This window comes from Gouania willdenowi, chromosome 19 (genome assembly GCF_900634775.1).
Source record: "Gouania willdenowi chromosome 19, fGouWil2.1, whole genome shotgun sequence".
Taxonomy (NCBI): domain Eukaryota; kingdom Metazoa; phylum Chordata; class Actinopteri; order Blenniiformes; family Gobiesocidae; genus Gouania; species Gouania willdenowi.
In genome coordinates this window covers 18,098,878-18,126,438 of record NC_041062.1, presented here as the reverse complement: position 1 = coordinate 18,126,438, position 27,561 = coordinate 18,098,878, and the positions used below count along the sequence as shown (strand labels likewise).

General features: G+C 40.9%; 1 protein-coding gene across 4 annotated transcripts in view; it reads left to right on the top strand.

Annotated features, from left to right (window-relative positions):
- The window catches only part of itgb4 (integrin, beta 4), a 46,127-nt gene extending 19,523 nt beyond the window's left edge, over positions 1-26,604 (top strand). Inside the window, exons 16-42 of one of the 4 annotated variants that reach the window (XM_028475560.1) lie at positions 877-1,009; positions 1,081-1,206; positions 2,721-2,851; positions 2,937-2,970; positions 3,054-3,248; positions 3,351-3,454; positions 12,949-13,007; positions 13,124-13,147; positions 13,238-13,386; positions 13,487-13,666; positions 14,953-15,101; positions 15,298-15,505; positions 15,589-15,906; positions 15,986-16,158; positions 16,238-16,418; positions 17,454-17,591; positions 17,672-17,854; positions 17,936-18,064; positions 19,892-20,074; positions 20,756-20,905; positions 21,211-21,345; positions 22,670-22,819; positions 22,896-23,084; positions 23,171-23,326; positions 24,700-24,864; positions 25,864-25,983; positions 26,061-26,604. In XM_028475560.1, coding sequence (XP_028331361.1) covers positions 877-1,009; positions 1,081-1,206; positions 2,721-2,851; positions 2,937-2,970; positions 3,054-3,248; positions 3,351-3,454; positions 12,949-13,007; positions 13,124-13,147; positions 13,238-13,386; positions 13,487-13,666; positions 14,953-15,101; positions 15,298-15,505; positions 15,589-15,906; positions 15,986-16,158; positions 16,238-16,418; positions 17,454-17,591; positions 17,672-17,854; positions 17,936-18,064; positions 19,892-20,074; positions 20,756-20,905; positions 21,211-21,345; positions 22,670-22,819; positions 22,896-23,084; positions 23,171-23,326; positions 24,700-24,864; positions 25,864-25,983; positions 26,061-26,191 — 3,993 coding nt within the window. In that variant the 3' untranslated portion in view covers positions 26,192-26,604. The remainder of the gene's footprint in view (positions 1-876; positions 1,010-1,080; positions 1,207-2,720; positions 2,852-2,936; positions 2,971-3,053; positions 3,249-3,350; positions 3,455-12,948; positions 13,008-13,123; positions 13,148-13,237; positions 13,387-13,486; positions 13,667-14,952; positions 15,102-15,297; positions 15,506-15,588; positions 15,907-15,985; positions 16,159-16,237; positions 16,419-17,453; positions 17,592-17,671; positions 17,855-17,935; positions 18,065-19,891; positions 20,075-20,755; positions 20,906-21,210; positions 21,346-22,669; positions 22,820-22,895; positions 23,085-23,170; positions 23,327-24,699; positions 24,865-25,863; positions 25,984-26,060) is intronic. The other 3 variants (XM_028475561.1, XM_028475563.1, XM_028475562.1) reach the window with 3 other exon arrangements.
- The last annotated feature ends 957 nt before the right edge of the window (positions 26,605-27,561 follow it).

The window sequence follows — 27,561 nt, the reverse complement described above, 5'->3', positions numbered from 1 at the left end:
TGATATTAAACGGTCATTATGCGATAATAAAAAAAAAAAAAGCTCTGGCCAAAGCAAGGCATGTGGTGCTGTTATTGAGTGAATATAATATTTTTATTCGTGTTAAAACAGTTTTGTTTCCTTCTTAAGGTTTAATAAGAACATACACTTGTTTATTTTGTGTTTATTGGGACTTTGATTGACCTAAAAATATGCTATTTTTTTAATCACATATTTGATCTCCTTACATTTCCTGCACTTTTGTTTTCAATTCTGTTTGGCAGAATGTTGTTACGTTGTCATGGTGAATGCTTACAAGACTCCAAGTCAAAGTATTTAAGATTACAATTGTAATTGAAGTAGATAAATAAACTGTCTTTAATATTAATTAATGCTTCATTTTCCTTATCTTAGCCTAGCCTATAAGAAAGAACAATTTATGTATAATACGTATTATATTGTTTATTAGAACACATTACATTGATTTATTGATTACGTTAGTTGAAAGATACATGAGAAGAGGACCTTGAAAAAATAATCGCAAATTAAATCGCAATCACAATATTGAGGAAAAAAAAATTGCAATTACATTATTTTCCAAAATCGTTCAGCCCTAACAGCCATACCATAATGACCACTGATAAGTTTGTTTATTTATTTATTTAAACAGTGCATATTAATTAACATTGTGCTTCTTTTTAATCAATCTAACATGGTAATAGGCAGGTTTAGGTGTTTTAATAAGTCCAGAAGTTCAGCTACTGATAAGGGCTGAGGAAAGAAAAAAAAAGTTTAACATTGGACAGATGAATTCAAGACATGGTAATCTGGTATTTAAGTATTTGCCTGAATTTTCTTTTTTTTTTTTTTTTTTTTTTTTTTTGTTCTCCTGGTTAGGCCCAGTTGGGTGTGTGTGAAGCTACAAGAAGTTGTGTCCAATGTCAAGCCTGGAAGACAGGAGAGAAGAAGGACAAGGAAGAGTGCGACAAGTGCCCCTTTAAAATCATCTTAGTGGATGAGCTGCAAGAAAGTAAGCCTTCCTACACTAAAAAACACTGGTATTATATGAATGTAAACTTAAACACCTATCTGTGTTTGTAGGAGAGGATGTGCTTGATTCGTGTAGTTTCCGTGATCAAGATGATGACTGTACATTTCACTATTCTGTGGATAATCCGAAAGATCCAGCAGTTCAGGACTTGGTGGTTGAGGTGCTCAAAAAGAAAGGTGAGTAGCAGTGTTTGTTTGTGTCCCAGGGATGTAGAAGTAGTCCCTGATGTCAACAACTGAAGGTTCACCAACGTCAATCACTCAATTACCTTTGCCTCTCACAACGGTATGCCATAACTTTACACACCATACAGTGTAGCTCTCAATATTGCTAAACTTTAATCCTTAATGTTATGTTTGACAGGGTACCTCCCAACCAATGTATAAAACACAGGACAAAAATCTTAAAAACGTACGTTTGTGAGTAGGAAAAAATCCCATAAAATGTTTTTCATCAAAGAGCTTTCAAAACCCATTTAAAGATTGTTCTAAAATTTAGCATTTACTAAGACAACACAGATGATAAAGAACCTTTGAATTCATATCATCAACATTTTGTTCATCTTTGCCTCAGCAGAAATGAGCATAGTCTGACAACATCAAAAAGCTTATAAAAAAAAAAAAGCTATATGCCTATAGAGGCATCGAGTGTGTTATTGAAACTGTCAAGCAACGGATCCCTTTATACCCTCATAATAGCGTTGTGCTTTTTACCACTTAGACCACACATTAAAAGTCCCATATCATGCTATTTTTCACCCATCTCCATTTGTTCTAAGAACCCCAAAAACATAGTATTTGAGGTTTATTTTCCCAAACTCGCCTGTTTTCTGGAGTTTTAGCCCCGTATGTCTCTTTACATGTCAATCACGGCAGAGAGCTTCCTGGAGGCGCGGCTTCTCCAGCTCAGTGCCGCGTCAAATTCATCATCAAAGTGGGAACGCATCATCAAATTGGAGCGAGGTGTTTGAGCTCACCCTGCAGTAAGAAAGGAGCAAATCACCCTCGAACTAACGATTGAAGGAATCAATGAAAAAAACACTTTGGGCATGTGTATGAAGCCCTAATAGCACTTTATCATGTTTAAAGCACAGAAAAGTTGATTTAGCTTAACATGAGCCCTTTAAAAAATAGGGACTAAATGTTCCTTTCCTTCCAAAGTACTCTCGTAGTTGTTGAATGTTCTCATTTCTTTAAAAATATTTATGGTACTTTATTGTAAATTTGAGGAAGCACACCTAAGGTGGGACAACAAACTCTATTTTGCCAGTAAGGAACCCCACCACCACCTGCAGAAAGAGACTCAAACGTGTAAATTATTTCCTTCAATTAGTGCAACACAAAGGGAAATATGGAGAAACAACACAGATGAGAAAAACACAAACTACTGGAAAAGGAACTGATCTATAATTGGGAGGAGAAACCCAGTAAATGAAGAAGATCCTGCTGCAACATCATTAAAGAAAATAGCTTAGGGTCACTATGTATTTCTTTATTTATTTATTTATTTTAGCAATGAGCCTGAATATCAAATACCAAAATAGGCAAAGCCAATCGGCATGATTACGTACACCTAGAGCCAGGACAGTGGCTTCAGAAAAAGGTCCCCCAGGGGTTTCGTTGATATTTTGGTTGATTTCTAGTAATAGCTGCATGTTGATTGTGTTTTAACGCCTTCCTCCTCCCCTCAGATTGTCCTCCTGCTAGTCTACTGTGGTTGCTGCCCCTCATCTTGTTCCTTCTGCTGTTACTGGCACTTCTGCTGCTCTGCTGCTGGAAATACTGCGCCTGCTGCAAAGCCTGCTGCGCAACCTGCTGCCAGGTATGAACACTCATGGAAACTGGATTTTAAAAATATATCAGAGTCATTGTGGAAATTATAACTTCTTTTTTCTCTCCAAAAATAGAACTGCCTTGCTCTGCTCCCTTGTTGTAAGAAAGGTAAGGCCTTGTTTTCTTCGTCTGCGACTGGTTGCAGATTTCCCTACGTCCACATGGACCATCTTTTGTTGCCTTCTCTCAAGGTCGCATGGTTGGCTTCAAGGAAGACGAGTATTTACTTCGCCAGTCTCTGCTTACCTCTGATCACCTGGATACACCCATGGTGAGGACAGGCCCACCCAAAGGTACTGATGTGGTACGCTGGAAGGTCACAGATAATGTGCATCGCCCACCCAATCATCCCCAAGTTCTGCTAAAGCCTAACCCTAAAGAGATGAGTGAGTGTAAAGTCATAAAATAAATATAGATTTCCAGTCAAATCTAGTTTATTTACCCATGACCTACTTTCTACTTACCTTTCTTTGTAACATCCTTTGCAGTCCCATTCCCTCTTTCGCTTCGGCTGAACAGGCTCTTCTCTGAGAACTTGTCTCGCCCTGAGTCCAGAGATGCTGAGCAACTACGGAAGGAAGTGGCTGATAACGTGAGTGTATTTGTAATATAGTGTGGAGATACTGATGACAGCAGAAGCTATGTCTCTCTCTGAGCTAAACATACTTTATTGAGTTGGGATAATTTATTTAGTTGCCTTCCCAAAAGGGAGTAGTCAAGTCTCCGAAACACAAGATCTCTGAGCTAATTTTCTAAAAAGGTTATTTTTTTTTTTTTTTTAAAGACTTCTGGAGAGTCAAAACTACTCCCACAATCCTGTAGAATCCATGTTCTTGTTATATTCATTGTTTCCTTGTCTGACCAGGATTATCACCTCAAATGAGCTTTTAACATGTGTAATGGGAAAATTTGCAATTAACTATTTAAAATTCTTTAAAGCGATAGAAATGTTTCATTGTCCCTGAAAGCAATAATAGAGGCATGCGCAGTAAACAAGTTTAAATGTTGTTTTTTAACTATACAAAAATGCCAAATAACATCATTATGGTATCTTGCAATTTAATGAGGCACTTTTCCTAGTTGACGAACTTTGGCACTTAAGCTTTAATTTAAAAACTCTAGTCATGTTTTATGATCTACCTCTGGCGTGGAATTAGTAGTGAGGATGCCTCCTCCATCCTCACTATTGTCTATTTTTTTTCTTAGGTTAATGCTCTTGCTAGGTTAATTCTATTGCTCAGCTAATGTTAATGTTAAGCTAATGCTAAAGCTAGTTAATGCTATGCTAATGCTAGGTCAATGTTAATGCGAGCTCATGCTAATGCATAATTGATGTAATGCTATAGCTAGCTAATTCTAATGCTAGTGTAGCACCTGCACACCACTCTATATGAAAGCCCTTCTTGAGAATGGAGGGGTGCTAGGGTTCAGTTAAATTTGTGACGATAGATACCACAAAAGTTGAGATCCAGAGATTAAATTTGTTTAAACAACTTTATATGAACTATATTTTAAGATGCTGAATAACAATATACAACGACACACACAATGGAATCCAACACGTGTCAAATCAGCTCTAACAATGGTGGTGGGCCCACACCACACACGCACACACACACATACACACACACAGTCCCGTGTAATAGTTAAACCGAACGACTTCCTCTGTCTTACTCACAACTCGATGCAATTATTGTTTCCAGCTGGTAGGTCTTTCAAAACATTGGGTGCGTTGAAACTCTGTCTTTCAAAACATTGGGTGCGTTGAAACTCTGTCTTTCAAAACATTGAGTGCGGTGAAACACAGGGCAACTCCGGTTCCCGAACACAGTAGCCGACACGTGGCTCCCCGTTAACCAGCAGTAGCCTCCTCCTCGTCCGCAGCTCTCTCACACCGGGTCCTGCGCGGTAGCTCCTCGTTAGCCCGCTCGGCTAACTCCTCCGTTCGCGCCTCTCTCACACCTGGTCCTACACGGTACGACCCGTCCTCCGCTCTCCACGTTGAAGTCTGTCGGACTCCTCAAAATACCTGCAAGCCTTCACGTAGCTTCACTCCGTCTCTCCGTCTGTGTTTCTCCGGTCAGCCACACCTCGCGCACACCTCACTCTCCTTTTTCCTCTCTCCCTTTTTCCCGCGCTAGTCCGCTGACGTCTACTTCCGCCTTTTTCGATTGCATAATTCACAAAATTACGACAACCAACCATTGGAAATAAACCCAGGATTATAAAAGAAAGAAGAAAAACAACATAATACACATTGGCTTCAATAGTATTATTTCAACTATATATCATGCACCAATAATGCAAACTGTTAAATAAAATATTATCAAAACCTTTACATCACTCAATAATGACATAAAATAATAATGACACCAACTATAATAGTAAATAAACAATTACTTACTCCAGCCCGGTGCCTGATAAACATTTAATAGATCTGGTTATTAGTTTACTCACAGGCTACACTCACCCCCTTCTAAAAGGTTTTGATGTCCCCATCAAACAAATTCAGAAGACTCTAACGCAGTTTAAAGTTTTAGAAGCAACCATGTTAAAACAAGTGAAACACAACGCCATGGGATGGCACCAGAAAGTTTTACAGAGACTGCGTCTACTGTCTTTGTAGGTTCCACTTCCCACCAGCACTCCATGGCTTAGAACTGTCACCGGATGATCACATGGCTTACCAAGTTCATCATAGCTTAGCTTCACAACAGGCCTTTTGAGTCTCCTTGAACGTTCATCAGGAATATCCATATCTGATTTACCAGCCTCGTTGATGTCTGCTCCCCTTTCCTGCTCATCATCTTTGAGTTTGACATCGAGATTCAGATCAGGGTCATCATTAGGTAACAGCTCTGGATCATCCAGATTTGGAGCTTGTCGTCCAAGTTCAGATCCGGAAACTACTGACTTGGTTTGCCTTACACACATTTCTGGATGTGATAGCACTTTCTCCCAATCCAGTTCGACATTTCTTGGTAGGTAAACTTCCTCGTACTCTGACTCCGATGATATATCATTTTCCCGGTTGATTGTCTGCTTTGACTCTGTAGTCTGATTCTTCAGTTGTGCTCTTGTTATAGATCTTTGTCGTGCCTTTTGGTCATCGTCATCTACAGGTAGTCTGACAAGGTATCCAATAGGCAACAGATGATTACGATGGACTGTCTTTTCTGCACCCATGCCTCTTTCTGGTTTAATCTTATAAACGGGGAGATTGGGCAGTTTTTCCACAACAACATATGGCAAGGGTCTCCATTTGCACTTGAGCTTTTGTTTCCCAGTGCATCCAAAGTTCCTGAGCAGCACTCTGTCACCTTGGTCGAGAACTTGTTCTTTCACATGTTTGTCATGTGCGTGTTTGTTTCTTTGATGGTTTTTGTCAGATGACCCTGTGGCTAAAGTGTAAGCACTTTGAAGATCTTTCTTGAGTTTGGCAACATATTGGTGATATGGCCTAAGTTTCTGACTTTCATCAGCCACACCAAAACAAGTGTCTACCGGTAGACGAGCTTCTCTGCCGAACATTAGCAGATAAGGCGAAAAACCTGTTGCCTCATTTCGAGAACAGTTGTAAGCATGAACCATCTGACTGATCTTTTGACTCCATTTTTGTTTCTGTTGCCGGTCCAAAGTCCCAAGCATTGACAACAAGGTCCGATTAAACCTTTCTGGCTGGGGATCTCCCTGAGGGTGGTAAGGAGATGTTCTAGATTTACGGATTCCAAGCATTTTAAGTAAATCCTGTATCAACTGGCTCTCAAAATCTCTCCCTTGATCTGAATGAATTCGTGCAGGGAGTCCGTAGTGCACGAAGTAACGTTCACAAAGGATCTTGGCCACTGTAATTGCTTTTTGGTCTTTGGCCGGAAAAGCTTGGGCGTACCGAGTAAAATGGTCTGTGACTACTAAGATGTTGGCGTAACCTTGCGAGTCAGACTCTAGTGATAGGAAATCGATACACACAAGGTCTAAAGGGCCTTCACTTTTAATCTGGTTTAAAGGAGCTGCTTTCTGAGGAAGGGCTTTGCGAGTGACGCATCTACCACAATTCCGCACATACTGCTCAACCTCAACCCCCATCTTAGGCCAATAGAATCGGTTTCTTATAAGTTCAAGAGTCTTTTCTACTCCTAGATGTCCAGCATCATCATGGAGGGATCTCATCACCATGTTGATGTATTCTTTAGGCAGTACCAGCTGTTTAACTTTGACGCCAGCCCGTTCAATTTCTCTGAAGAGCAGATTATCTTGCATGATCAGTTTACTTGCTTCTTTGTAGAGCAGGGTAGCATTAAGGTTGTCTCCAGATTTGAATGGTGGGCCACAAGTTAAAAACTGTTTGATCGGAGCGATAGTAGAATCTTCATCTTGGGCTTTAACGAGATCTTTGGAAGTCAGTTGGGTCAGGGAACCTGGATCCAATCGGATTGGATAAGCAAAACAGTCTGGTACGGCTTCAGGTGACACTCCAAGTGACTCCGCCAGTGTGGTAGGCTCTTTGGGTGTCTCTACACAGCTGATCTGTTTACAGAGGGCTTTGACACTTTCAGGGGACATACTTTCCCAACATTCCTCCGTTGTGGGGAGAGGATTGCGTGACAAAGAATCTGCGTCGATGTTGCTGCTGCCTGGTCGGTATTGTAAAGTAAAGATGTACGTCGAGAGGGCCGAGAGCCATCGATGACCAGTTGCATTAAGCTTGGCAGTAGTGAGAAGGTAAGTAAGGGGGTTGTTATCGGTTCTCACGGTGAACTGGGCCCCATACAGGTAGTCGTGAAATTTATCCACCACAGCCCACTTAAGTGCCAAAAACTCGAGCTGGTGCACAGGATAGTTCCTTTCAGAGGCACTCAACTTTCTGCTGGCGAAAGCGACTGGTCTTAAACCTTCTGGGTATTCTTGGTTTAGAACGGCCCCTAAACCTTGGAAACTTGCATCCACCTGCAGGGTATAAGGCTTTGCTGGATCAGCAAATGCCAACACCGGAGCGTTTGTGAGGCAGCTGATAATCTTTTGGAATGCTTCGTCGCAAGACTTGTCCCACCTGTCCCCGAAAGGCTCATCAACTTTGTAGTAGGTTTTGTCATTCGATGGTTTGGACTTAGTTTTCTTTTGAGTGGGGGGATAGCCTTTACAGAGTTCAGTGAGGGGTCTGACAATGATGGAATAGTTTTTTATGAAGCGTCGGTAATAGCCACAGAATCCCAAAAATGACTGTAGCGACAGAAGGTCAGTTGGAAGTTTCCACCGGGAAACCGCTTCCACTTTGGCTGGGTCTGTGGCGATGCCATGCTCAGACACTATGTGCCCAACATAGGTGACACGTGAACGACAAAACTGGCACTTGTCAATAGACAACTTGAGTCCAGCTTCCTCAAGACGGTTAATGACTTTTAGGAGTCGTTGTTCATGTTCCTCCAGGGTTTTACCAAAGACGATCAGGTCATCCAGGTAGACGATTACCTCCAGCAGGTGCATATCACCGACAGCCTTTTCCATCAGTCTTTGGAACGTCGCAGGGGCCCCTGTAATCCCCTGTGGCATTCTTTCGAATTGGAAAAATCCCAGAGGACAGATGAAGGCAGTTTTGTCTTTGTCCTCTTCAGCCATTGGGATTTGATAATAACCGCTTCGTAAGTCTAACACTGAGAACCACTTGCTGCCGGATAAACAATCCAGGGCATCATCGATACGCGGAACAGCATATTGGTCGGGAATGGTTCTGCGGTTTAGAGTCCGGTAGTCGACACACATTCGAAGTCGACCATTCTTCTTTCGGGCAAGAACTATAGGGGAAGCATATGGACTCCTTGACTCTTTTATTATTCCAGCCGCTAAAAGGCCTTGAAGATGACGTCTGAGGTCATCAAAATCGGCAGGGGCAATGCGGCGAGACCGCTCTCTGAAAGGAGTGTCATCAGTGAGACATATGTGATGCTCCACTCCTTTGGCCAAACCTACATCCCATTCTTCAGTGGAGAACACTTTTGAATGTTGGGCCAACTTTTGACTTAGTCTCTCTCTCCATTCTTGGCTTATGGGAGCATCACTGAAGTTAAACAAACAAGGATCTATTTGTGAAACAGCTGGGGTTTGAGTCTTTGATGCATCAGTTACCACGTCGGCTACGTGCAAGTGAGCAATTACAGTGCCCATAGGAATAGCAGTTTGTTTTAGTGACTCGTTGCGCAGAAGCACTAAGAATTTGTCTTTCTCCAGCATATTAGAGAACAATACAGTTGGCTGGACGAGTACGCTTGAAGGAAGAGAAGGTGAGTGGGCACGTTCAGTGATGAGTATACTGTCTCCAATAGTTTGCTGTTCTTTTACTCGACAAATGGCAATGTGTTCTGTGCCAGGAAGAATGACGAGTGGACCAGGACCTGCCCATTTCACTTCAGCCACAGATAAGTCTTTGATCATTCCTTTGATGGACTTAGGATCAGGTACACTTACGTGGTCTTCCTCTTTGACGTGGACTTTGACTGAGTTGACATTCTTTGGGTCTTTGGTCTGATGGGTAGCATCACAAGATTGGATACCATGGGCGTTTGTGCCAATCAGAACAGGTATGTTCTCAGAGCACCGTGGATCAGGGCATACTAAGGCAAGGACAGATTTGACTTTGCCTGACTTTCCTTTTCTGTGTAGCTGTAGACTTACTTGAATGTAGCCTTTATAAGGGTAACTGCTCTCGGACTCACTTAGACCCCAAATAGCTAATCCACTAACAGGATTCAGTGGGATGTGGGACAGATGTTTCGCATACCAGCTGTCAAAAATGATCGTCACTTGGGAGCCACTGTCCATCAGTGCAGTGCATGGATTACCGTTGATTTTAACTTGGGTAATAGAGGGTGGTCCCACTAAACCGTCAGGCAAACTATTTTTCTGCAGCTGTACTGAACTTCTCTTGGCATTTGCATCTGTGGTCTTATACCTTGTGTCATCGTCCGGTCTCTGATTTATCTTGGTCTTTCTCTGGGCTTGTAGCAACTTTTGTATAACTTTTGGGTAGTTTTCAGGAGCTGCACATTTTGTGGCATAGTGCCCATCTTCGCCGCACCGATAGCAGAAAAACTCACTGGGATGCCTGGATGTGAATTTTCCTTGTGGCAGGAATTTTGACTGAGGCTCCCGTTGATGAGTCTCTGCCGCTTGGCTGTACTTCGGCCTAACTGACATGACTGAGACTTGTTTACGGAGCTTTCCAACTTCTTTCATTAATGCTTGGATGTCCTTATTGTCAGAGCTCTCTGCTGATGTGTTGACTGCAGTTGAAGAACTTAGAACTTTACTCTGTGTACTTGGCATGGCAGAAGATGCAGTATGTTCATTTACTTGGGTTCTTAACTCTTGTATCTCAGCTCTCAAATCTTGGATTTCAGGGCTTGTGGTCAATGCCGCACTTTTAACATACACGGCTTTTGATGGCTGCAACCTACGACGTGCTGCTTCATGTTCTTCCTCTAACCGTATCTCGTTCAGCAGTTCTAGGAATGTTGGGGGGTCATTTCTACGCTCCCTTAATCTTAAGTTTAAGATCATGACATCAGATCTTGTGGCCCCTTTTATAAGTTGGTCAAGGCGGACTTTGTCTGTAGCAGATGGTTGAAGTCCCCCCTTTTTTACAACTCTATTCAGAATTCTTTCTAGCCTTCGCAGAAATTCTGAGAGCTTCTCACTTGGATGTTGACACAACATACGGAAAGAAAAATACAGTTCCTCCCCAGATTCAGTCGTACCAAAAGTGTTCTCTACTATGTCAATGTATTCATTGGCTGTCACCTCTGGATCATTGAATCGGACAGCTTGCAGAATCTCTAAAGCAGGACCCTTCACACTTTCCATTATCCTCATTTTCTTTTCTCTTTCAGGTTGGACACACTCTTCCATCATTAACCTGGCTTGTTCTATCCAATTTTCCAGCTGTTCTTCTCCTGGAGGTAGGGGAGTGACTCCTGAAAAGGTTCTCAGTCTTCTGTATGAACTGCGGTCATTGTTAGTAGGCGGGTTGGCCTGTTGTAATATATCACCAACCGCTCTGATGATGGCTTCCGGAGTGGAGCCTTGAAGGAGGAAACTTTGGTCTGGTGATTGGATGTTTGACTCATCCTGGCTCTGGGCTGGCTGAACTGGGTTTTCGTCTTCCTCAGAGGATCCAAATATTCTCCATGGCACAGCAAAACCTTGGGGCAGAACATCCAGAGGAATACTTTTTGCATTTACTTGCTCTCTGCACTCACATAGCACAGTTATACTTTGAGCCTGCGAGTCATACATTCTTCCTCTCACCTTAACTCTCCCCAGGGCTTTGATATTCTGCAGTGTATCTTCAATGAAATTGATCTCAACATCTTCAGGTACGTCTTTAACCAGCAAGGCATTGGCTGGGTTGATGCCTTCACCTTTACACCAATTCTTTAGCTGAGCCATCTCATGAGTTGTGTTTCGAGCTTCAAAAATTTTTTTTTTTATTTTTATTTTTTTTATTTAATTTATTTATTTATTTTTATTTATTTATTTTTTTTTTCTTATATGTCTCTGGATCAAACTAATCTTTAATTTTAAATTACCCCTTTTTTTTTTTTTTACAATTTATTTATATATATATATATATATATATATATATTTTTTTTTTTCAATAAATTTAGTATCCCGGACGAGCCCCCAATTTTATGTAGCACCTGCACACCACTCTATATGAAAGCCCTTCTTGAGAATGGAGGGGTGCTAGGGTTCAGTTAAATTTGTGACGATAGATACCACAAAAGTTGAGATCCAGAGATTAAATTTGTTTAAACAACTTTATATGAACTATATTTTAAGATGCTGAATAACAATATACAACGACACACACAATGGAATCCAACACGTGTCAAATCAGCTCTAACAATGGTGGTGGGCCCACACCACACACGCACACACACACATACACACACACAGTCCCGTGTAATAGTTAAACCGAACGACTTCCTCTGTCTTACTCACAACTCGATGCAATTATTGTTTCCAGCTGGTAGGTCTTTCAAAACATTGGGTGCGTTGAAACTCTGTCTTTCAAAACATTGGGTGCGTTGAAACTCTGTCTTTCAAAACATTGAGTGCGGTGAAACACAGGGCAACTCCGGTTCCCGAACACAGTAGCCGACACGTGGCTCCCCGTTAACCAGCAGTAGCCTCCTCCTCGTCCGCAGCTCTCTCACACCGGGTCCTGCGCGGTAGCTCCTCGTTAGCCCGCTCGGCTAACTCCTCCGTTCGCGCCTCTCTCACACCTGGTCCTACACGGTACGACCCGTCCTCCGCTCTCCACGTTGAAGTCTGTCGGACTCCTCAAAATACCTGCAAGCCTTCACGTAGCTTCACTCCGTCTCTCCGTCTGTGTTTCTCCGGTCAGCCACACCTCGCGCACACCTCACTCTCCTTTTTCCTCTCTCCCTTTTCCCGCGCTAGTCCGCTGACGTCTACTTCCGCCTTTTTCGATTGCATAATTCACAAAATTACGACAACCAACCATTGGAAATAAACCCAGGATTATAAAAGAAAGAAGAAAAACAACATAATACACATTGGCTTCAATAGTATTATTTCAACTATATATCATGCACCAATAATGCAAACTGTTAAATAAAATATTATCAAAACCTTTACATCACTCAATAATGACATAAAATAATAATGACACCAACTATAATAGTAAATAAACAATTACTTACTCCAGCCCGGTGCCTGATAAACATTTAATAGATCTGGTTATTAGTTTACTCACAGGCTACACTAGCTAATGCTAATGCTAAGCTAATGCAGTGCGACATGGTCCAGCACCTGCATACTCACTTGCATTTTCTTCAGGAAATGCAAATTATGTAGTTGTATTTATATTTTATGTCTCCCTGTCTAAACCTCCTGCTTTTGATAGCTTTGTTTTAATGTTTTGTGTGTTTTTAGTGGCCAAAATGGTCGGCCGAGCGACTGAGGACTGAAATCAGCTATTGACATATAATCCTGCACATTTACATAATTAACGCTCATAATGCTTATTGTCCCCATCACTGAAGTTCGTGTTGTGTATTTTTGCAGCTCAATGAGGTGTACAAGCAGATTCCAGGAGCAACAAAGATACAAAAGAGCTCCTTCAGGTACAATAACAAGGTTTACAGGTTTTTAAGGGATGGATGTGTTAATGTAAAATGCTTTTGTTAAATTTTCAAAATGTCATTTTTTTAATAATGACTACATGTTTGCATTGTTGTAGATTGCAGAGAAATGCTGGGAAGAGGTAATTACCTTTAAAATGACACATCAATACCCAAGTTATTTAAGTGTTCACAGATGGTGCATGACTCCACTTTTTCCTTGTGCCTAACAGGCAGGACTACACCATCATGGACACCGTCTTGTCGGCTCCTCGCAGCAGCTATCCGGATATCGTCAAACTTACTGAAAAGAACGTCCAGTCCGGAAGCTTTCAAGATCTGAAAGTGGTGCCAGGCTACTACACTGTAGCTACAGACAGGGGTGTGTGTACACGTGTGTGATTTTTTTTGGGGGGGGAAATAAGACTGCGGCCCTTGAAATTATTCAAATGTATCGTTTGTGATTTGTCATTCTTCTGCAGAGGCAGCAGGAGCCATGGAGTTCCAAGAAGGCGTGGAGTCGCTGGACGTTCACGTTCCGCTCTTTGTCAAAGATGAAGATGACGACAAGAAGCAGCTGCTGGTGGAGATGGTGGATGTGCCGCTGGGCATCGCAGGAATCGCAAAACGATTTGTTAACATCACTATAATCAAGGAGCATGGTTAGTGTGTCTGTTACAAAGCCAGCTAAATTGTATGTGTTTATTTATTCAAGGGACAATGCATATTAAAAACAAGAGAATGCCAGAAAAAACATGTACCTGTGAATAGGCAGGATTGTAGCCAAAGCTTATTTCCTTCCTGAGTCCCCCTGCTGGACCAAAAGCCCGCCACCTTACCCACACACTACATTTAATCACCAACATCCGAGCTCATTCTCATATTCTCTTAAGCGTTGGTATCCAACATGTATATTCACTTACACTACACAAACACTGCATACTCACATAATATAATATTTAAAAAATATTCTATTTAAACATATAAAATACCAATATAATTGCAAGTCCCGGCTCCTATAAAACACATCTATTAAAACATCTAAAATACTAAATAAAATTGCAATTCCCGGTACCTATAAAACATCTATTTAAGTATCTAAAATATCAAATATAATTGCAGTTCCCGGCTCCTGTGCAAAGTGCAGTCACATGATTGGGCAAAGTTTTGTTCAGTTGTGTGGAAAATTTTGATTGGAAAAGGAGTATAAAGTTGAGAGAGTTTACTGGCTTTTTATTCAAAGTAGCATTGGTTCCAAATAGATCTGGGCAATATATGAAGATTCAAGTTGTATCAATTTTTTTATTTTGGCGATTTAAAAAATCACCATACCGCTTATATTGATATGTGTTTTTCATAGCTTATTTTGTTTTGAAAATACTTGTTTAAGAGACACTGCTTTCACTACTTCTCAGAACAGGTCTCCATATTTGACAATTTAAAATGGCCACCTGTGAAGATTCAACATTGACCATTTACGAGCAAAAATGTCTTTATTTTACAACATAGAAGCCTGACATCCCAGGTCAAGGTATCCCTAATTGATCAACTTTTATTTAATAAATGTGCCTGTTTGGTATAACGCATCATCAACTTGAACCCTAAATTGTCTTTCTGGTAAGACTTTATTGAGTAAAAAAAATTGAGATTTACGTATATCGTGTATCGCCATTTTGAGGAAAAATACTGAGATATGAGTTTTGGTCCATATCGCCCAGCTCTAGTTCCAAATTATTCTACAAGAACTGCATTTGTTTGACAATGTAAATGAAAGTGTTTATAAGTTGGCCTTCATAGTGTTTGACCCTTGGTTAAATATAGTTGCAATCAATGCTGTACAAGATCAAGTGTGTAGAAAACAAATTGCGACTTCACATGGCACTAACGTTAATCAGGTTTGTAATTGTTCGCATTATTTCAAAGATATTTATTGTCTATTTTTCCCTAGCCTCGAGTGTCTTCTCATTCCTCCAGCCAAACTACATCTACAACAGGGGGGATGGAGTGGCCAACATCCCCATCAGCAGAGAGATAATTGAAGACGGGCGCACACAAGTCACCTACCGCACAAAAGATAGCACAGCTAAAGACAAAAAGGTGGGCTGTGGTCTCTACTTCAATGTAACTATTTTAATACACCAACTGGTGTTTCATGGTTTGAAGTGTTACTTAGTTCTTCATGTTTCTGACACATGTAAATGAGCATGTCAAATACACATACAATAAGAGGTAGTGTATATAGTAAAAATAAGGGATTTCAACCTAACAGCAGCCATTACTCTGTGAATTTTAGGATTACGTGACCGTAGAAGGAGACCTGACTTATGGTCCCGGTGAGACCCAGAAGACTGTTCCTGTTCGTCTGCTAGAGCTAAATGAAAAGGATGGCCTGCTGGAAGAAAAACAGGTTAAGCAGTTTATCATGGACCTTAGCAACCCAAGACAGGGAGCCAAGCTGGGCCGCTACCCAAGAACCACCGTCACTATCGCAGATGTACCCGGTGAGTACATAAAGAAATGTTGAACTTAAACCTGATCTCAAACAATTACTAAGCAGACTTCCTTTTCCTACTTCATCAACTAGAACCCAGTGTGATCAATTTCAAGAAGGGCACTCAGACCTTTACCACCTCAGATTCACCATACACAATCCCTGTGGTTCGTTCTCGCAACCAGGATAGTCCTGCTACAGTAAAGTGGCGCACAAAGAAGGCACAACGCTTTGAGCTTTCTGGTCCTCTTAAGTTTGCTCCTGGAGAGACAGAAAAGATAATCACAATCAATCCAAAATCTCACCCTGGTCCCATCCAGCCGGAAACCATCCAGCTGGAGTTGTTTGACCCAGGTAGCAATGCTTCCATTGGAGAGAGAAAGACCACCCTCATTAATGTCACAGATGGAGGTAAATGGCTGGATTTACAGTGTTACTGAGAGTATAGAGAACTATATCTAAATCTAGTTGCTCTGTTATAATCTTCAAGGTCCAAGATCTCCTGAAATGGCCCAGACGCAACAGAAAGGCTATGTAAACCCAAAGGCTACTTCACCTGGAGGTCATCTGGGTTCCCCAGGATTCCCAAAGGCAAAGGCAACTGGACCCAGAAGTATCCGCCTAAACTGGGAGCCACCCCCTGGTAGCCCTATGGGTTATAAGGTTTGTTTCGTCAACTGAATTACTAACTCTAACATTGCGCTGCCTTTCTCAAGTTCTTCACTTGTATCTTACTGTACAGGTTAAGTATTGGATCTATGGAGATGCTGAGAAGGACGCCCAGGTCTTAGATGTGAAGACTCCTTATGCAGAGTTGACCAACCTCTACCCCTTCTGTGACTATGAGATGCGAGTGTGTGCTTACAATGCGATGGGAGATGGCTACGATACTGATATGGTTACCTGTCAAACGCTGGAAGATAGTAAGTGAGGAAAATTAATTGATGTAAGCTTAGCCAAAGTGGAGACGTGTCATTGGATTACTATGGCCTTGTCATTGGCTCGGGGGTTGACCACTGATTGATGGCATCATGCATGGCGGGCGGTGCGTGGCAGTCAGTCGGGGCCTGTCGACCCTTGGACTGTGTGGGCGCTTATGGGATGTTTCAAGTCTCTACCCTAACCCATTGTGGGAGTGGATGCGTTAGTGGCGTGGGCATTGGTGTGGGGCGGTGGACCCGGCTGGGGGCGCTTCAATGCATTTGTTTGTTGGTCTGTGGTTGGTGGGGTGACTTTGCTTGCTTTCTCTTGTTGGGGTGATGGGGCCTACTTGGGTCCTGTTGGTGGCAGCCTACATGGCTGGTCTCCTGAGTCCGGGGATGGCTTCCAATACGAGCTCTAACACCCACATCGGTTGTGGACGCACAAGCTTTGGGACAGCTCTTGTTGTGACATAACTTAGAAATGTTTGCTTTGTCACACTTTTAAGGACACACTCATTCCATTCGTTCACCCTTATCCTCACAATGTCTGAGCATTGGAATGTTTTCCTATAATATTCTCTGTACGTGTCATTACAGTGGCACAGCAGATTACACTGCTCTGCGCAATAGTAGCATCACATTATGCGTATAGCACAGCACAACCAAAAAGGCTTAACTCTTGTCCTTTTTTATGCCCTATTTATTTTTTTGAATTTTTATTAAAAATATATTTTTTTTATAAAAAAAAATTAATATACATTTGAAGTTTTTATTATTATTTAATTTTACCTTCAATTAACAAGATAAATAATTGAGAACAGATTCTCATTTGAAATGTCTTCCCTCTAAAAAAGTTGATCTTAGCCTTTCAGAATCAGATATACTTTAATTAACCCCAGGGGAAAAATGCTTAAAAGCAACCATGAAGGGAATCAATCCCTCAATCTTCTGATCCAAAGTTAGACGCCTTATCCATTAGGCCACAATGTGCTTCTGTTTTTCCATTACTTATTGACACCTTTGGTATCTCTACAGCGCCTGGTGAACCTGGACGCCTGGCCTTTAACGTCATCAGCCCAACTGTCACTCAGATCAGCTGGGCTGAGCCTGCCGAGACCAATGGCAACATTACGGCCTATGAGGTCGTCTACACACCCATCGATGATGAAATGAGTAAGAGCCCCATCTTAGATCTGAAACACTCTCTCTTGTTTTAACGTGTTGTGTTTAATCTGGCTTCCTTATGTCCACAGAGCCAGTTGGAGCAGCCAAGAAAGTAAAGATTGACAATCCCAAGAAACGAATGCTGTTGATTGAGAATCTGCAAAATGCTCAAACTTACCAGTACAAGGTTCGAGCTAAAAACAGCGTGGGCTGGGGCCCCTTCAGGGACGCAACCATCAACTTGGCATCACAGCCTGCCAGACCCCTGTCTAGTAAGCTTTCCATTATCAAGTTAATCTGCATGGCCTTTAATGTTTCCTGTTACAATATCTATCTTATTTTTGTGTCTGTAGTTCCCATCATTCCAGATGTTCCCATCGTGGACGCAGAGGCAGGAGATGAGTATGACAGCTACTTGATGTACAGCAATGAAGTCCTGAAGTCCCCGGGGGGATCCAAGACACCCAGCGTTTCTGGTGAGGGTGGGTATTTCTGCTGATACCTGAACAATTACATTATTTACTTGTCTGTGATAGCATAATGCATGTGTTAGTAGCAGACTCTAAGAATGACTGAATGCTTTTATATGTATCCAATCGTCCCAGTCTGTGTTCTCAACTAATCTTACTTTGTTTCCTTCGCCAATGTTTTCTAAAGCAGTAGATTGTGCTCTGGGTTCATCACCCTGTTGGTAAACCACAAAAATAGTTTGATTTCATTGGAGTATGAAGGTAAAGACTTCTTTGTTGTACTTTGAAATCCTCCAAAACGCTGACGTTAATACCCCGCCTGCTGTCGACACAGGTTTAGGAAAAAGCTGGCAGTGGCTCTGACTCTCAGAGATGGCATCATTTCCACAGAGCTGTCTGTTTCTGTTCCTGCTTTAAACTAGGATACATATTGTCTGAAGGACATGCCCCAATGAGGCACCAAAACATCTTACATCATCAAAGCCTCTGTCAGTCTCTTGAGTATTTCTCTTCCAGTCTCCTACAATTGCTTTGAATGTCTGCCTGCCTTTGGTTCCCAGACTAAAATTTTGCGTATGATTTAAGTACGTATGTATGTATCTAAGTACAGTACTAAAACTAAAGCAAGAAATAACGTCCACCAGTATAGGAGAGAGACGCTCTGTAGAACTAGCTATAGAAAGACTAACAAGGTAGTTGGCACCAGCATAGCTTGTTTGGTAGCTTATGTGTTTACTATGTTACAGCAAGGCAGGATCCTTTATATTGGGCTCATGTGGAAAGGATTGCAAAAAATTTTGTGGGTGTAGCGAACAATAGCGTCACAAAAAAACAAAACAAAAAAGACAACTTGATCCCATTGTCAACAGTTTCCAGCCATGGGATCAACGGGGAAACATTCCCTAGTCCTTTTATAAGTACAATTCCATTCCACAATTAGCTAGATTTGACAATCTTAAAATTGGAAAATTCTGAAACACGTAAAAAAAAAATACAAGAAACCAAGATATCAGAAATGTGGCAGAACCAGTTTTACAACAAACACATCTTCCCTTCAAATTTGCCACTCGCCTGCTTATTTCTTCTCCTGTGACCGCATAACCAAGGCTGGACACATGTGAAGTTGGTGGGTTCTGACCTGGATCTGCGTGCGGTGTCATGGAAAAAGCCAGTGGAGGTCATCACCAGTCGGCTCAGCACAGACACAGAGAGCAGCTCAGAAGGGACCCTTCGCCCCAGCGGCCCCCAAACACCCTGGAAAGGTGAAGAGCACTTCCATAAAAAGACAGACAGCTTGCATGGCCAGCTGCGGTGCACGGCCAACCTGTTTCCATCGGAAGATTGGTTCTCTTTACTGTGGTGATTTGATTCATTCAAAATCCCAATCCTTTGAGTACCTGTTCAGTTTCTGGTCCAGCTTCCCACAGCGAACGCCTACCTCAACTATCCTGCCTGAGAGGAGCCCTGGCATCAACTGTCCCTCCTCCAGTTGATGATCTCAGGAAGCATTTTTCCAGGAGCAAGTTTTTGTCAATTCAAACTATCTGTGGTCTGTTGACTGTGTGTCAAAGTGAAAGCAATGGTTCTACCGCATTTCTGCAGGAGAATTTGGAGGATTTTTCATGCAACTGCCTTTGCTTTTCCATTTAAATGGGATTCACACTCAATCCATAAATCAAAACTTTTTCAAAAAACCTGATTGGAACAGATTTAAAATGTCTTTGCAGTACATTAAACAGAAGTAAAACAAATATGCTTTTGCCAAACCCAGAGATGATGGTTTTGTGATATTATTCAGCCAGAATTTGCAGTACAACCCTGGCCTTATTGTATTTTTAGATTACTCAATGAACGGCAAGTGGGACCAGAATTTCCTTTTCCCTGGAGGTTCAACAACTCGGAATCTTTCATCTTCCTCATCTCCGATGTCTACAATTAGCTCCAACTACAGAAGTGGAGGTGGAGGTGGAAGTGTAGGTGGATCACTCATGGAAACAACTACAACCTACATGACTGGACCAGGTGAGATGGAATGCAGCAGTCAGAAAGTCTTAGGCTGCGTCATGATAATAATAATCTCTCCTATCTCCTTTCCTATCCCCTTTTCCTTAACTTCCGGAAGTGTTTAAGTGGCGGCCATAATAAGGAGTGTTGCAATTCTCTAAAAGCTAAGGAAAGGAGGCTCAATTCTTCCTTTATAACCTCCTCTAGCCTAGGAAACACTGATGCATCCTTTACCAAAGGAGACCAGATAATGCTGCCCCACAATTCCTTGCGGCGACAACATTTAAAGGAAAAGTGAGTGTGAACAATCATTGTCAATGTGACGTTCTTTCACTTTTGTTCCTTGTAGCCTGGTAGCCTCTTTTCCTTTAATTTAATTTCAAACCGTGTGATATTTGAGATTATATTAGCGGTAAAGGCACAGGGGAAAGTGTTATAAATGTGCTTTAGCCTTTTAGTAGTCCATTTTCGGAAATTTGTAGTTTTTTCACCACGGCAGACGTCACTAACCTTCACCGCCTTCAGATTATTACGTCATCTAATGGAAGTACAACATTATCGCCTTTTCCTAACTCCTTTAGCAAGTCTCCTTGCACCTGTGGATGAAAAGTGGATAGGAAAGGAGATAGGAGGGACTATTCGGACGCAGCCTTACCCTTATTCTGACTCAATCCTGAGAATAGTTCTTTCTTTGAGTAGGGAGTCCTCGCAGACAGGACATGATTGGAGGTGGAGTGCACAGAACTGATGTCATCATGAGGAAGCGCTCAGAGAACAGAGGATATGTAGAGGAGAATATCCGTGACTCTATCGTCATGGGAGATGTGTCAACCTCATTTCCAGATCTTGGTAAGTCTTAAAGAGGTTTGAATTTTTCCCAGAGTTTTGTTTCATTGCCAATTAGGAAAGTCTTCACCTTGGATTGCAATATTTCCGATGCCTCACTTGTACAGATGCATGAGGCCGATGGCTTAGCAAGGTTGGGCTGTTTTGGTGGACTTGCAGGAGCTAAGCTGACTATCGCCATTTCTTTCTTCCTTATCTCTGAAACCTCTACATTCTTCTTTCTCTCCCTCCACCATACTTCTTCCTCTGTTTCTTCTTTTCTTCTCACCTTTCACTTTCCTGCAACTTCTTCCTCGACGCGCTTTCAGGTGGGTTCGGCTACACGGGAATGCAGAGCAGCTCTCAGAGCCAGTACAGCTACAGCTTGTCACAGGGTTCCAGGGCCCGAACGCCCTCCTCGGACGTCAATGAAGCCCTGTATAATCTGGACAGGGTCCTCCATGGTAAGTCTGCAGCATCTTTGCATGAAGCCACTGGGCGTGAATGCTGGCCTTCGACAAACAGATTTTTAACGATCGTCACTCTGACGACACCTTAGTGTCCTGTAATATTACAACTCAACCTATGTTTTATAATCAGTCCTGTGTAGGCTTCTCCTCCAGAATGTTGTACAGTCTGAGTTAGAGATAGTTAGGCTTGAGAAGAAAACATTACAATAAAGGATTGACCCAGCATTTTTGTACTGCCTCAAATGGGACAAAATTATCTTATCTTTCAACAGGATCAAAAAGATTTGCTCTTACTTTTGATCTGAGCTGTGTTTTGCTATAAAAACCACTCATAGTTTGTGGTTGCATCTATTAAAGTTTGTCGTTTTATAGCCTGATACTTTACAGTTAGCACAAACAATAACACTTGGTGATGACATAGTAATTTCTCTCTGTTATAGTGTTGTCAAATATAACACAAATATTACATGTATTGTATTCATATTAATTTAAATTGTAAAATAAACCTGACTGATATTTCTTTTTTTTTTTACAAGTTAGGTTAGAGGTAGGCTAGGTTTGGTTAGGTTAGGGGTTTCACTCAAAATGGGATTAAAAAGCAATGCAGTTAACAGAAAAGTGTAATAAAATGTGATGGTTGCAGTATTTACAGATGCTGCATTTCTTAATATCTATATATTGATATATATATATATATAATTTGAATGAGAGGCCATTTAGAAGCTGCATATGCATTAACTAGCTACTCAATACTCAATATACCTCTCTATTCACAATTCTCTCAATTCAACCTACTCACCACAGAATGGAGTCCACAGGAACTAGTTTTTATCAAAGGGGCGGGGCCAACAGTGATGTGTGACGCTAACCAAAACATCACAAACCTCCAATAGCAAAATCTGATTGTAATAGCTGGGTTTCAACCTATAGAGGGCAGTCACTACAGACATTTTTACAACAATATACACCAAATTAAAAATATTTAGACTAAAATATGAAGAGTTGCACTAGAATTAATTATCAACACTGTTTCAAACAAATTACGTTAAATGGTTTTGGGGTGTAGTTACTCTTTAATCTTTATTTTGAAATTACAAGAAACGAGAACACAATGAATGTTACTCATTGTATTTGTGTGTTTTGGCACATAAATAAAAAAGAAAACATTTCTAAAAATAAAATAAAAAACAAAAACCTTTTTACCTCTTTATGTGCCCTGTGTTAGACTTGCTAATATTTTTTACGTTAATATTCTCCCTCTCTCTCCTTTTTCCTGACTCTCTGATCTGAATGTTTTTATATTTGTATCTTCTGTCAGATGCGCGACTTTCCCCAGGGATCCCGGACACCCCCAGCAGACTAGTGTTCTCAGCTCTGGGACCCACTGCCCTCAAAGTCAGCTGGCAGGAGCCTCAATGTGAAAAAGACATCCTGGGATACAGTGTGCTCTACCAGCTGCTTAATGGAGGTATGCCTTTGAAAGAGCACAAACACACGTCTTTGGTATTTGCTACCTTTGTGCTAAACAGTCTTTTTTCTGGTAGGGGAGATCAAACGCATCAATGTGACAAACCCTGCAGAGAACTCTGTCATCATCCAGGACCTTCTGCCCAATCATTCCTACCTGTTCAAGGTGAAGGCAAAGAGCCAAGAGGGCTGGGGTCCAGAGAGAGAGGGAGTCATCACTATAGAGTCTGCTGTGGACCCTAAGAGCCCCCTCAGCCCCATGCCAGGTGCTCATCTTACTAAAACTTAAAACTAATCCAGTGATCCAAAGCTTTGTTTCTCTCTTCATGTGTTTCCTGTTGTTTTTTTCCAGGCTCTCCGTTCACTCTGAGCACTCCGAGTGCACCTGGCCCCCTCGTGTTTACGGCCCTGAGCCCTGATTCCCTGCAGCTCAGCTGGGACAAACCCCGCAAGCCCAATGGAGAGATCCTTGGATACGTGGTCACCCGTGAGCAACTGCATGGTGGAGGTGAGGCCTTCATATTAGAAAATATCAGTTATGGTTCAAAAAATAGATGTGGAGGGAAAAACAAGATACAGCTTATGGTTCAAGGCTATCAATTCCATATCAAATCATCACTATTAAAGGGTACTTGTAATGGAGATACATGTAACAAAAATGTGTTTAATATATTATCAATAAAAAATAATTAAATAAAACACACATGAAAAAAACATTTTAGAACGATTTTGTGCCTTGGGGCATAAACTATGGGGAGTCGCTATTTTAGTCAGAATATGACGCACATTCGTTGATGCCTGTTAGCTGTTGCTTGGCAACAGTGTTCAATTGGTCCAGTTTCTGAACAAAGGTGGAGTGTAAAGCCAGTGGTTGCTATAACAACAAGAGAAAAACCTTGCAGAAACCTTTTTTTGCATCTCTAAGCCAAAAACCGACACTATGTCAGAGTAAGCCGGATGTTGGCTTCATAATATCAGTACAGGATACACACTTAAAACGTTTCTGTTTGGATGCTTCAAGCTGAGCTGCTACTGAGAGGGATCTGCGGGCTAAGCTAATTGGCTAAGCTAATGGGCTAAGTTACATCTGAAACCAGACACTGTCCCGAAAGAATACCTTCACAGAAAGTCCTTCAATGCAGCTTGTAAACATACTTGTTCAATGCACTGCTACATTTCTTCCTACAGGGGATACTATGGGCGTCTGTCATGTCACTAACCGCATCCTCATCAGATAGTTCCCACTTATTTGATTGTGGCTAAATGATGAAGAGATGTCCTTTCACGCAGCTTTCATCGCGAGCCATAGTTTTTTACTTCCAACACCAAACTACTCAGCCATGTCTCGTTTCTGCTGGTAACAACAGTTCTGTCCGTTAGGCTAATTCTACATGCTGAGTGGGTACAGGGAGGCATACAAGAAGCAGGTAGTTGCTGAGAAAGGTGATGTTTAATCTTAAGCTTCACGCCGAGAGCCAAGAGAAAAACTACACTTCCTACAATGTAAACAGACCTGTTATGCCTCTTCCTCCCACAATGAACCATTTATTTAAAGCTACAGGCCAAGCCGATCAATGAACGTGTGTCTTATCCTGACCAAAATGCCGGCTCTCCATTGTTTATGGCCCAAGGTATAAAATCATTCTAAAAAGTCCTTTTAACATGTTTTTTTTTTTTTTTTATAAAAAGGTGCCCATATTTTGTTTATTGGTAATACATTAAACACATTTTTGTTATATACATTTTCACTACAGGTACCCTTTAAGTATTTATTACCATAGGGTATACCTGTATATACTGTATGTATATGTGTTATATTTATTCTGATAATTGAGTAAACAATTACTGGAACACCTGACCTCTTTGTTTGGGTTCTTCCAGGTGACTTGCGCACATTCCAAGTGAACGGAGACAGCGCAGAGACAAGTCTCACAGTTCCAAACCTGACGGAGAACGTTCCCTACAAGTTCAAGGTTCAGGCTCGCACCACACAGGGCTTTGGTCCTGAGAGGGAGGGGATCATTACCATTGAATCTCAGGATGGAGGTAGGTTCAAGACTGCAGTAAGGATTCAAATCAAGATGGTTTAACCCATCACGAGCATTAAAAGTTAAAGGCAAATTTTTTGCCTGAGTTGAGTAAAATTGCATGGAATTCTTTTAAGGACCATCAATGTTTTCTCTTGAGTTAGGAAATCATAATGGACTTTACCTGAATGGGTGGAGAACAGCTTATAATTCTATCACCTTGATTTGGTCAGATTTGTGTTCACAGTGCACTGTTTGAATCCCTCCAAAATTACACGGAAACTCTGTCAGTCTCAGAGACGCTTGTTTTTGATGCACACTAACTTTAGATCACACGTTGTTTATGCAGAAGAACAGGGTGAAGGTGAAGCATGTCAGTGAAATTCAACATGAAAGTTAAGAGTCATGTTTTAAAGCAGGGGTGTCAAACTCATTTTAGTTCAAGGGCCAAATACGGAGCAATTTGAGCTTAAAGGGGCCACAGGATCTTCACTTAAATATCTTGGATTTTGAGAATTTTGGGAAATTTCATGGAAAAATTGGAAAAAAAATTGAGAGTTCTTTCAGCAATTTGATATTAAAAATGACTGCCGTCATGCGATCGAATAGGAAAACTGAGCTCTGAAAATATTGTGGATTTTAATTGAATTTTCGTATTTGGAGGGGCTGAAATATCTACACCTGAAATAGTTGGTAATTTACAAAATGTTTCATGTTGTTTCTACCATTTTTTACTTTTTCAAGCGGGACAACTTTAAAGCTCGAGTCTAGATTGACGGATTTGGCCCCCGGTCCTTGAGTTTGACACGTGTGTTTTAAAGTTTACTTGAGCACAATGATGCTGGTGTAAAATGACAGGAATTTATCAGCATAATATGAAAGTGTGAAGGATAATGGAGCCTTTTGAAAAGTCGAAGTCATTCATACAAAGGTTGAATTAAACATCACAAAGGACTACTGTGTGATTAGTGTGGAGAAGAGACTACAATTTATTTCTACTCCCTATGTCATCTTGTAGGTGCTTTATCTCAGTATAACAACCAATCAATGACAAGGAGGGAAGTATTTCAACTTCCAACTGAAGTGAGCACACGGACCAATGTCTCCCATACCATGGTCAACGACCCCTACTTTACAGGTACTGAATAAAAACTGTTTTCATTCACTTTTTTTAGGTGGGAATTGAGCGATTTTCCTCACACATTGTTTCTACAGATGGGATGATGATGACTATGCAACAAACTGAGACCAGCGGCATGGTGACGCGTCAGATCACAAAGGAGGTGGTGCAGAGGGGTGTCGTAGGAGGAACCACTGTCACTAAGAAGATGTTTTATGAGTCTTAGAGGTTCCCTGCAGCCAAAGGTCCAAACAATATCTCTTTTAAAAGAGTTTCTGATGTTTTATTTTTTATTTTTATCTCAAACAGCATCCAAATGAGAAGTTTAATATCCAAATCTGTGGAGAGGATTAGGATCTCTTATGTCTGTTACCAACTGTGGTCTGTTAGAATAGATAACCCATGATGCATTGCGCCCTCTGTTGGTGGAGGTCTGGTAACAGAGGAAGGGCTTTGAAATTGGACTGTAATCCAAATCCAAATTCCAGCACTAAACGTATGGGGCGCCGATTGTAAAGTTACGTATGCTAAAATAAACAGCAACTTTTTGCAACATTTAGCATCAAACCACATTTAAAAAACATGTGAATTTTTTTCCGTTATTTTTCACCAGATTTACAGCAATATTTGTGAAATATGTGATACTTCCTTTATTGTAAAAATATAATATTATTGTTAAATCTAAATAATAAATATCAAACCTAAATATGAATGTTGAAAATGAATAAATAAATTTAAATGTGAAATGTCAGATGTTAAATGTAAATGTAAATGTAAATGTAAATGTTAAATGTTAAGTGTTAATGCTAAATGCTAAATCTAAACGCCGTTGGTGAAACTAAATGATTAGATTATATGCAAATTCACCGAAAGTACCAACATAAAGCTCATTCCGGTGAATTTGCATATTAGCTAAATATTTAGTTTCACCCACGACATATAGATTTAACATTTAGATTTACAGTTTAGATTTAGATTTGACATTTAGCATTAGTATTGCTGTAAATCTGGTCAAATGTTGCAAAAAAATGCTGTTTATGTTAGCATGGACAACTTTACAATTGGCACCCCATAGTAAATGTGTTGATGACGTTTCAGTTTAACTCACCAAACTTTAGCACCTCATTCTGCCTAAAAAGGTGTGTCAACTGGTAAACTGTTGGTGTTTAAGGGTTTTTTTTTGTCAAAATTGTTATTTTAGTGTTTTTTTAATGCATATTTAATGCTGTTTATGATAAACAATGCCAACAAATGTTGAGCTTCATAGTCCCATTCTTTTAAAGAGGTTCCACTTCCACGTCATATTGTTCTATAGCTCCAAAAATGAATAGACAAATACATATGCTAATGCTAATTTTATTTCTGCATTTTTTTATATGCTTTGAACAGTCTTTGAGGACAAATACAAAACTTATTTACAAAGTTTAGAGCTCATTGTAAGTCAAAATATCTGTCCCAATTCACATACTTAGCTTCTAAGATGTCTACACCGGTGGTTCCCAAACAGGACGTGTACCCCAAGGGGTACAGGAGCACATTACAGGGGGTACTTGGAAAGAAAACAATTGGGAAATGTTCCTAGTTCCCTTTTTAGTC